General features: G+C 37.5%; 1 protein-coding gene across 1 annotated transcript; it reads left to right on the top strand.

Annotated features, from left to right (window-relative positions):
- The first annotated feature begins 8,139 nt into the window (after window positions 1-8,139).
- On the top strand, window positions 8,140-10,044 carry LOC149546113 (leucine-rich repeat extensin-like protein 2). The gene has a single exon (XM_089793892.1). It carries the CDS (start codon window positions 8,140-8,142, stop codon window positions 10,042-10,044), a length of 1,905 nt encoding a protein of 634 aa, XP_089650018.1.
- The last annotated feature ends 1,929 nt before the right edge of the window (window positions 10,045-11,973 follow it).

The following is an 11,973-nucleotide window of genomic DNA, read 5'->3' as shown; positions in this document are numbered from 1 at the left end:
ACAATCTTTACCAGATTCTATACAGTCACAAGCTATGGTGTCTGGTGATTTGAGGATTTCCATGGTCGAGATTGTCAAAGACAGTGAAGATTGGGATGCATCCATCCTTGATACTAACATTAGCATATCGGGTTCATCCCCACTAGAGTCAGGTTTAGTTGAGTTGGGTGCTATAGCAGATTGTTGTGGTATGCCTAACATGGTGGTGACCTCTAGTACTAATGGCACGAAGACTAGAGATGTTGTATCAAAGACCATGTGTGATGTTGGTGAGCTAATAGTTGGCATGGTCCCTCCTAGTAATACTACTCCCTTGGTGATGTCTTCAGAGGTAGTAGTTAGTTCCAAATTGGTTAGTGATCGATTGCAGTTAGCTACATCTAGATTGCAGTCTGAGCCACTGACTGAGATTAGCGCATTCTATCAACATTACATTGTGAGGTATGCTCATCAATTCACCTTTGATGACCATGTTGATGAGATGATGATACAGAGATGGATTTTGGTTCCTAGTGCTTATCATCAATTATGGGATAGTTTGACACCTCGGGATGAGAGTTGTGATGGGCACGACATGGTGATAGGTTCCGCAGTTGACAGCTTGGTAATACATGACTTAGAGCAGGAGTTTTGGAGTGATGCTTTAGCGGGTGTTGTTATTGATTCTACTCCTTTGGCTATGACATCTCCTGACTTAGCTGGTGATAAGACACAGTGGGTTGTATCACTTGTTCATGGTGAGCTATTGACTGAGGTTGGTTTTTTTTATCAACATTATATTGTAGGGTATGTACATCAGTTAGCATTTGATCCTTGTGTTGAGGAGTTGATGGCAAGCAAATTTGGTTTGGGTTCCATTTCTTGCTATTTATCTTGTGGTGGCTTTTCATCATCAGGGGTGCATGGGAGTTATGGTTATGAGATAGTGGCCGGTGATTTGCAGAGTTGTATTGACTGTAGGAGTTGTATAGTGTGCGGATTCTCCATACTTGGTATAGTTTCATTTCGGAGCATTCACCATTGTTGCAGACTTGGATTGTACATTTCATATAGGCCAATGGGATGCGTTGATGGTATTTATTGTGTTGGTAATTTGATTTTTCCACTTTACTTGGGTTTTTATGTTCTAAGAGTTTGTGTCTCGTGGGTTTCTGATTGTGAGAGTTGTGATTTTAGAGTTTGGTTGAGCTGTAATTGTCAATTGGATTATGGATTCCTCTTGGTTATATTGTAGAGGATATTGCAGGAGCCTATGTTAATTGACAATAGTATAGTTCATGTCTACATTTGGGATCTAGGTGGATTGATTGGTTTATTGTTTAGCCATTGCTTGAGGACAAGCAATATTTGGAAGGGGAGGACTTGTCATGTCCCCTTTTCAAATAATTAAAAATAATAATCTTTACTAAGGCAAGCAGGCCCAAAAAGGTGAAGTTTCGGAAAAAGGGGATAATCTTTGGAAGCTAATGGACTAATAAATAAAAATTATTATTAAAATATGTTTATTAACCCCTCTTGGACGTGAGTTAGGGTTATGCCCTCTTTTAAGGGGTTTGGAGGCATTTTGGGTTGATTCCAGAACTTGATTTTTGCGCATTGCTTTGTTGTTCTTCAGAGGCTGCTAAACTTGTGGAGAAGGAGACCCAAAAATGGGAGATTGTAGGTTTCCAAGAAGGCTAAGGATGGGAGTTTGAAGCCATTCCATGTGCATGCTCATGCAGAGTTTGCCTTTGTGCTGAACAGTGCAGATTTGTGGATTTTCGGGTGTGTTTTTTTGTAAGAGTTTGGTGTTTCCAGTTGAGTATTTCATATCAGTTTGGGTTGCTATTGTATTTTAGACTTTTAGATGTTAAAATAGAGCTGAATATATGTATTTGGTCGTGATTATACTTCTATGATAGATTTTTAGTGTTTTTGTGGTGTTTTTGAGCTATTCTATGTTGTTTTCAAGAGCCTGATGAGCATTGTTTTTATCCTCTGTTTGGGAGTTGTTGTGTAAATGTTATACAAATCTGAAAATGTCATTTTGTAGGCTGTTATGCTACTGAAATTTCTATAAATATGTTCACTTTCAGATTTATTCATAATAGGTGAAGCTGTGAAATTTTTGGCACTATTTCGGGCATACTCGATTTGGAGTTTATTGAGAAATTGGTGGATCCTTGATATATTGGTTGTTTGATCTTAAAGACCTGATTAGAGGCTTGAGATATCATATAAAATGAGAAAAGGGACATTTCACTTAGAAGATGATTTGTGCTGACTAGGTTGACTCAAAAGATATCTTCCCAAAGTGTCAGATGTAATGCTTCTAGCAACAGATGCAATTGGTCCTATCCAATCAACTGCTTCCCTTTGAGAAGCCATGGCAACTCTATCCGTAGTAGTAGCCATCATTGGAGTCAATGTTGGGGTCCTTGATCCTACCAATGCATGATGTTGATGAACAACATGAGTCACCTCATGGTATGCATTATGATTAAAAAACTCTATTGTATCCTTGACCATAATATCTTGGAATATCTAAATAGTTGACGTGGTGCCCCAAACAAAACTCCATGCACAATTGCTGGGCAAAATGTAATGGAATTTGATCATTATTAGGATAATGACCATATGGTGCTAGGAATCGATGGTATATCATACAAGAAATCTATGGCACAAAACATCTAGTAACCTGATATGCTCTGGCCATGGTCTTCCCCTCATAAAATGGGAAGACCTCTTGTTTGATAATCTCCTTAAGAACCAGGCTCTAAACCTGGTCTAAGGATATACCAATCAAGATCTTTGCTCTAAGCTCATAAAAAATTCTCTCTATGAGCTGTGGTGTAAATGTAGATTGTGATCTAAGTCTATTAGTAAGCTCCTCAAGACTAGTCAATATCTGCTGACATATACCTCTATGTAAATGATCTTAACATTGCTCAATAGTTGATCTTAGTCTAGTAGTCTCTCTAGTGGAAAATTGCAATATAATCGACATACTAGGAATGTGAACCCATCCCTATCCTTGTACCTGTGCTTGTCCTTGTCCCTATGCTTATTCCTATCCCTATCCCTATCCCTAGTCCTATCCATGTCCTTGACCCCAAGGTTGATCATGGGATGCCATCTATAGGTACAACATGCAAACTAAATGTTAACTTAATATTACAAGAACACAAGGGGAACTTAATGTTAGCTTAATATTATGAAAGTGATGAGAGAAAGAGAGAGAGAGTAAGGAGAGAGAAAGTGATGAGAGAGAAAGTAAGAAAAGGGAGAGAGTGTTAGGAGAGAGAAAGTGTGATGAGAGAGAAAGTATGAGGAGAGAGAGTGAGGAGAGAGAAAGTGATGAGAGAGAAAGAGTGAGGAGAAAGAGAGAGTGTGAGGAAAGAGAAAGTGATGAGAAAGTAAGGAGAGAGAAGTGATGAGAGAGTGTGTGAGGAGAGAGAAATTGATAAGAGAGAAAGTTTAAGAAAGTGAGAAGAGGGAGAGAGTGTGAGGAGTGAGAAAGTGATAAGAGGGAGAGAGTTTGAGGAGAGAGAAAGTGAGAGAGAGAGAGAGTTCAAGGAGAGAGAAAGTGCAAGGAGAGATTGAGAAAGTGATGAGAGAGAAAGAGTGAGGAGAGAGTGTGTGAGGAGAGAGAAAGGAAAGAGAAGTGAGAGGAGAGAGAAAGTAAGAAGGAGAGAGTGCGAGGAGAGAGAAAGTGAGAGGAGAGATCAAGAAAGTGATGAGAGAGAAAGAGTGAGGAGAGAGAGTGTGTGTGCGGAGAGAGTATGAGGAGAGAGAAATTGGTGAGAGAGAAAGTAAGAAAAGGGAGAGTGTGTGAGGAGATAGAAATTGGTGAGAGAGAAAGTAGGGGAGAGAAGTGAGAGGAGAGAAAAGTGATGAGAGGAAGTAAGAAGAGGGAGAGAAGTGTGAGGAGAGAGAGATTTGAAAGGAGAGAGAAAGTGTTTGAGAGAGTGTGTGGGGAGAGAGAAATTGATGAGAGAGAAATTAAGAAGAGAGAAAGTAAGAAAAGGGAGAGAGTATGAGGAGATAGACTAAGGAGAGAGAAATTGATGAGAGATAAAGTAAGGAGAGAGAAGTGAGAGGAGAGAGAAAGTGATGAGAGAGAGTAAGGGGAGAGAAGTGAGAGAAGGAAGTGATGAGAGAGAAAGAAGAGGGAGAAGTGCAAGGAGAGAGAGATTTGAAAGGAGAGATAAAGTGTGAGGCTTAGAGAGAAAGTGTGCATGAGAGAGAGTGTGAGGAGAGAGAAATTGATGAGAAAAAGTAAGGAGAGAGAAGATGGTGAGAGAGAAAGTAAGAAAAGGGAGATGGTGTGAGGAGAGAGAGCAAGGAGAGAGAAAGTAAGAAGAGGGAGAGAAGTGTGAGGAGACAGAGAGATTTGAAAGGAGAGATAAAGTGTTAGGAGAGAGAAAGTGTCTAAGAGAGAGTGTGATGAGAGAGAAAGTAAGGAGAGAGAAGTGAGAAGAGAGAGAAAGGGAGTGTGAGGAGAGAGAGTGTAAGGAGAGAGAAGTGAGATGATAGAGAAAGTAATGAGAGAGAAATTAAGGGGAGAGAAGTGAGAGGAGAGAGAAGTGATGAGGGAGAGAAGTGTGAGGAGAGAGAATTGAAAGGAGAGATAAAGTGTGAGGCTCACAGAGAAAGTGTGAGAGAGTATGAGGAGAGAGAAATTGATGAGAGAGAAAGTAAGGAGAGAGCATGAGGAGAGGGGGTGTATGAGGTGAAAGAAATTGATGAGAGAGAAAGTAAGGAGAAAGAAGTGAGAGGAGAGAGAAATTGATGAGAGAGAAAGTAAGAAGAGGGAGAGAAGTGTGAGGAGAGAGAAATTGATGAGAGAGAAAGTAAAGAGAGAAGTGAGAGGAGAGAGAAAGTTTAAGAAGAGGGAGAAAGTTCAAGAAGAGAGAGAAAGTAAGAAGAGGGAGAGTGTGTGAGGAGACAACGAACTTGTGTGAGAGAGAAAGTGTGAGGAGAGAAAATAAGAAGAGGGAGAGAGTACAAGGAGAGAGAAAGTGATGAGAGAGAAAGTAAGAAGAGAGAAGTGATGATAGAGAGAAAGTTTTAAATCATTTTTTGTTTTCTACATCTAATCCTATTTTTGGTTTTCTACATCTTAGATCATATTTTTAGTTTTCTGCATCAAATCCTACTTTTGGTTTTCTACATAGTGAATCCTATTTTTGGTTTTCTACATCTAGAATCATATTTTTGGTTTTCTAAATCTAATCATATTTTTTGTTTTTATTGTTTATCTACTTAGCATTTTAAATAAACTAAACATATTTCTTCCATTAACTACAATTTAACAATAATTTCTAACATTTAAACTAAAATACAACATATAAACATAAAATTAATTACTCTATGCTAAAAATAACAAAATACCCATAAAAAAGCTAAATAAATTCATATAAATAACTATTATTTAAAAAACAACTACTAATAATTCATCAAAATAACTAAACAATCATTAAAAATCACTAAATATTCATTAAAAATATAAATATGAACATACCTGGTACATTGAATGGTCGAAGGAGGTTGAATATGCTAATTTCGAATGATGTTCTAATTGCAGACATTGTGAACTGTTAGGAATAAGGTGTCTCAACCTTGGATAATTCCTATTCTTATTATTTGTTTTGTAAATGTATTTTTTACAAATAATGTAATTAAGTGTGAGTGTAATGTCTGGTTGGCATGTTGATGTTTCACTCCACTTGTATGTGTCAACATCTTGAATTGTATGTAAGGAGATCATGGCTGAAATGGTTATGATGGATTCCTATGATGCGTAAGAGCTATCTTTGGAAGATTTGATAATGGGTGAAGATGTGAAGACATTTGGCAATTGAACATTGAGTACTATACACTCGAGTCCCCATCTACCACGTGGGTCAAAAAAAAATTTTGTTCCTACTTTTTCAGACAATGGTAAAACCCTAATACGGTTGTTCTTTGGAAGGCACCCTAAGAATGGAAAGTGCGTGATACAAGCATTTTTAGGGTTGTAAATAGGAGAGAGTGAAAAGTGTATTGTTGGTTGCTACTAGATTTGTCTTCTATGTCCTGAAAGAACTTGCATTGCAAGTGTGTTGTAACCTTTGTGTTGAACATAATACATTATGCAGGTTTTGGAGGGGTGGGGTTGTTTTACCAAAAGGTTTTTTCCCACTAGCATCTCTTTGTGTTTATGTGTTTTCTTTCTCTATTTGTTTTTGTATTCATCGTTGATTGCAATATTGTTGGTTATATAATATCAAATTTGATATTGTAAGGATTTAATAGGAATTTGCACAATAATTTCCTTAAGGGATTAGTGTAGGAAGCTATTTTCGTACTTGAGTTTCCTTAGACAAACTTCACTCCAACCGCTGGTCCAAAATAGTGGCTATGAAAATGACTTTGAAAAGTGGTAAATCGGCTTAAAAGCCACGGTTAAGGTTTTCTTGGGCTTCAAATGAAGCCTTTAGGGCTTCAAATGAAGCCTTGGGCTTCCATCAAAGCCCTCTGCAAATGGCTTCAATCGAAGCCATGTGGTGGCTTCAATGGAAGCCAATGCTTTGAGCAAAGCTCCCCAAAAAATTTTTTCTCAGTTTTCATCTGATCCATTCTCGATGGAAAGTGGGAACGAGTTGCATGGGATGACCTATAAACAATAGGAAAGCATTAATAATGACCACTACAATAACTAGTAATGGAAATTAAAACCAGATTATACAAAATATTTATGCATAGGGACATTGATGGGTATAGGTAAACATGTCATTATAGAGAGATTGGATCAAATATTGAAGACATGTACGTGTCATAGATGTAGATATGTTTATTTTAGGCTCTAACAAAATGTTTCTATAATTATTTTTCCTGTAGTTTCTTGTTGTTGTTTAGATGGTGTTTAATTGTGAAAATGAATTATTAAAAATATCAAGATATAATGGATAGTTACAAAAATGTGCACCACTAAGACTTCGAACGAGTAGGTAGAAGTCACATTTCTAAATTAAAAATTTTGAATTTGAAGGTTGATCCTGAGCAACTTGAAATTAATAGAGCTAACATTTTTAAATTAAAAATTAAATGTAAGGGTCAATCTTGGGTAGCTTAGTAATTATCTAAGTGTCACAAGATTGTGAGTCATTAAAGATGAATATGTAGAAGTATGGATTGATAATATAATGACTATGTTGGATCAAACACAAAGAGAATTAGGATTAAGTTTATATACCATAAACATGAGCTTTTAGTCTAGGAACTCTTTGTTTAAGAGTTAAGGGTTGAAGGGTACCCATTTCATTCTCAAGATCAGATTTCAATCTCATTTCTTATGATAAACAAGTCTTGCACTCAACAATATATGTTACATGATAGATTCATTGAAAATCACTCAACTTTACTAGCACTCTAAGAACTCATTAAACATATTATATAATTTAAATGTCAAATAATCAATAATCAAACACGTGTGCATTAGAATAGTTTTAAAATATTTTTAATTTATTTTTTACAAAAATGTCATTCACAATTCCGAAAAAAAAAACATATTCAGGCAGTGAAGTATAATTTGAAGATACAACTAGAGCTCAAATATTGATATTGTTAGGTGGTCTCATACAGCAACATTATCTATCCGTCTTATCAACTAAATATCTTCATACTCTCTCACAGGTCGCTAACTGGTTTGCTTCTTAAGTAATATAACTTTATTACCAATTTGTTCTTCGCATGCATACAGTTTGTTTATCTTGAAATACATGTTATATTTTTCGCTTGTTCTTGTCAATGTTGTTACAAATCGATTCAGATTCCAATCTGACTCAGATAACTGATGTTATTTTTTGTTGATTTTCTGTATCTAAATAAATAGTAGCAGTTTTCTTTCGGTTACATATTCATCTTTATGTTTATGTCACTATTCAATATGTCAAGAAAAACATCTAGAGACGCCTGGTTAGCATTCTTTTCGTGGATCAGAATAGTAACGAAACATTTGTAGGAAATCTTAGTGTCATAACTTGTTCCTTTTAAAATAAGTTAGGAATTTCATGGAAGCCCATTCGGCTTTGCATCTCTATAAGTTTTAGGGTTGCGCAATTGCTCATATCCACTTGAGATTTTAGGTCCTTTCTTCTCAACGTGTATCTATTGTACATGAGCAGCAACAGAGGAAATTCTGCAGTTCTTAGAATGCAGGAAGTCGGTTTCACTATCCTGCTTGGGTTGAGTTTTCTACTTTCAGGACAATATGGTTTTGTAGAGTCTAGGAAGTGGCTGTCGGATGCGGATGTCAAATACATTACTCACATGCAGTTGATGAACTACAAGAATGGATACGATGGCGGTAGAGAGAAAGTGGTTGACGATCTCTGCTTGAATTTCACAAATCCAAGGCTTAAAAATGCCTACATTGCTCTTCAGGCATGGAAAAAGGCAATCATTTCAGACCCACTGAACATAACGAGTAACTGGCTTGGTGCTGACGTATGTAACTACACTCGTGTGTTTTGTTCCACTGCATTGGATGATCCAAACATGATTGTTGTTGCAGGCATTGATCTGAACCATGCAGGCATTGCAGGGTATCTAGTAGATGAACTTGGGCTTCTTACAGATCTTGCATTATTTCATATCAATTCCAACTCTTTTTGTGGGTTTGTGCCTTATAGCTTCAAAAATATGACTGAGATGTTTGAATTTGATATCAGCAATAACAGATTTGCTGGGTCATTCCCATTGGTGGTGCTCTCAATGCCCAAATTGAAGTATTTGGACATCAGGTTCAATGAGTTTGACGGGTGTCTTCCGGAGAAGCTGTTTGACAAGGATCTGGATGCCATCTTTGTCAATAACAACAAGTTTACTCTAGAAGTTCCTTCTAACCTCGGAAATTCACCTGCTTCTGTTATTGTTTTGGCTAACAATAATCTTCAGGGACGCCTACCTGCTAGCTTGGGTCAAATGGCTCCTACTCTCAATGAGATCGTTCTATCCAATAACAAATTGTCATCCTTTGTTCCATCTGATATTGGGAAGCTAAGTAACTTGATTGTATTCGACATGAGCTTCAATAACCTAGTTGGCTTTCTGCCAGACAGCATCGGAGGGATGATCAGCTTGGAAATACTGGACATCAGTCAAAATCAGCTATCTGGAATGGTTCCAGAGAGCCTATGTGCTCTTCCCAGTTTGAAGAATTTTAAAATTTCCTACAATTTCTTCAGTAGAGTGGCACTCAAATGTATGGCTTTTCCTTCAAGAGGGGTCATCTTGGATGAAAAGTATAATTGTATCCGTCGCAGGACTTCACAGAGATCATTCTTGGATTGTGGTGTAGCACATTCTATGGGTTGTTTTCCATTTGCTTCCTGTAAGCCAAGTCTACCTGTATTCAAAATCGCGCCTCCTTCATCAACTCCTCCATTTACACCACCCTCTCTCGCTCATGTTCATCCTCCGCCATTTTCATCTCCACCTCCACCTCCACCTTTGTATGCGGCTTCATCTCCTCCTCCACCACCTCACCCATCACAGATGCACTCTTTACCACAGCCAACACTAGTATACTATCATCCTCCTCTGCCTCCTCTTCTTCCCCCTCCTCCAGTCCCTTATCATTCACCTCCATTACCTCCTCCATATTACTCTTTACCACCTCCACCTCCACCTCCACCTTTGTATGCGGCTTCATCTCCTCCTCCACCACCTCACCCATCACAGATGCACTCTTTACCACAGCCAACACTAGTATACTATCATCCTCCTCTGCCTCCTCTTCTTCCCCCTCCTCCAGTCCCTTATCATTCACCTCCATTACCTCCTCCATATTACTCTTTACCACCTCCACCTCCACCTCCACCTTTGTATGCGGCTTCATCTCCTCCTCCACCACCTCACCCATCACAGATGCACCCTTTACCACAGCCAACACTAGTATACTATCATCCTCCTCTGCCTCCTCTTCTTCCCCCTCCTCCAGTCCCTTATCATTCACCTCCATTACCTCCTCCATATTACTCTTTACCTCCATTGCATTCCCCACCTCTTCCCCCTCAATGAAATGAGCTCTAATCCCACCATCACCCCATCCACTCCACCTATGCCATCCCCTTATCATCTACCAATCCTTCTCCTTAGTATGTGATGTTTAAAAGCAGCTCTCTCCAATCCTTCTCCTTCCATCCATTGATGCTGCATCTCCATTCACTTCACTTTATCTCCATCCTTACCTCCTCCCCCTTATTATCTAGCCATCTCCATTCCCTTTACTTCTATCTCCATCTTCACCTCCTCCTTCTCATTATCCATCATCCTCTCCATCTCTTTCCCCTTCATCCATTGATTCTAAAAATTCCTTTCCACCACCTCCTTGCATTTCTTCCCCTTGGCCTCACTCCAATGTCATCCTCTCCCATGCATTGAGTATCCACTTTCATCTACACCACCATTTTGCATTGAATCTCCACCTCGAGATTACACACGTAATCCACCCTGGATAACTATTATCAATAGTTTCAACTCCCACCACTTTCTCCCCTGCCTCCCTCCTGTTTCCAACTTTGCACCGCCACCTCCACTATCGTTTTATTTTTCTGCGAGAAAGAAATTTCTCTTTCACCCCTGCCTACCTCCTGTTTCCAACTTAGCATGATCCAAGTTATTGTGTTCTAGATAGCCAATAATTTTGTTTTGCAAATTATTAAATGTATAATTCATCATGATAATTATATGAATTTTGTCTGTAGTTCTCAACATTTCAATGAGTCCAAAGAAATGTACATGCAAAAATATATTCTGTGTGTATCAATTTAAAAAAATAAATGTCACCAACTGAATTGTGCCATTCCACCATATAATTTGATTTAAAGAAAAATCTGTAGTCATTTCTTAAGTTTAGCTTTGATTCTCAATTTCTTTGAAAATCTAGTGTTGTTTCCTGTTAATTCGGCTGTGCAGCAAACCTGCGGCAGTTCTACCTAAATTTAGCCTCACATCTCTAGCTTTACATCTTATATCTTATTTTTTTAGGTGACTGTATTTTGAAATTTTGTAAATTAGAAATTCTCATATTTGTTGAAGAGGATCTTAGAAAGATTTTGATGTTTTTTTAAAAATAAAAAACATATTTCTATTTAACTATTTCATCTAGCTTCTCTTTAATTCTTGTTAGTTTTGATTGCTTTCTAAATTTTGATTGATTTATTTCTAATTTACATTAGTTTTTCCATTTTTTAAACATGTTCAAATTACTCGTTAATTTATTTTTATTTTTAAAAAATAGTTTTATTTTCTTATTTAGATTTAGTTTTTCTAAATCCACATGCACTTTCTTATGCACAAGACTTACACCATGCTAGGAGTCTTAATTTTTCTACCACTCTTTTATAGGTCACACCCCACATTTTGTGAGTTGTTTCAATATTCAATTCCTTTTTAGTATTGGTAAATTGTGAGTCTCTAATGTACTCAATATTAACACATAATAATAATTAATCTTAACAATAATAATAAATAAACTAGCACTTGCGCCATAGGAGGTGCAAGGGAATAGTTGATAGAAAATTTTGTACACATTTTAACTTAACTATCTATATGCCTAGCTATGTAAAAAGTGAGAACAAATTATCTTGGTAATTCCTACTGTGTGCGTCATTTTCCCTGATCCAAGAGTTTTTTTTCGGCTCCTGTAGTCATGGCATGAAAAACAGAGTTGCCCAATAGATAGGTTTCTTTGCCACAAATTCTTGTCATGGTAGATGGACCTAGTAACTCAAGGAACAATAAAATGAAAGGTATCTCAACCTTCTTGACTAGCAAAAATTCTAGGGAAAACCACCATGCACTATCTTGCTTCTCAAATTTATAGGGAGAATTAAGTTTAGTCTCCTTCATTGTGACATTGATGGATGCCTCTAAGACAAAGCCTTCTTGTCTCCCTTGCTATTTGTCATGAGTGCATTGAGGCAAGAGTTATTTTCCTTTTAAAGT

The sequence above is a fragment of the Cupressus sempervirens genome, chromosome 7 (genome assembly GCF_028749045.1).
Source record: "Cupressus sempervirens isolate cs-2001-9-10 chromosome 7, ASM2874904v1, whole genome shotgun sequence".
Taxonomy (NCBI): domain Eukaryota; kingdom Viridiplantae; phylum Streptophyta; class Pinopsida; order Cupressales; family Cupressaceae; genus Cupressus; species Cupressus sempervirens.
Note: the sequence above shows the minus strand (reverse complement) of the source record. Positions and strands in the feature narration are given on the sequence as shown.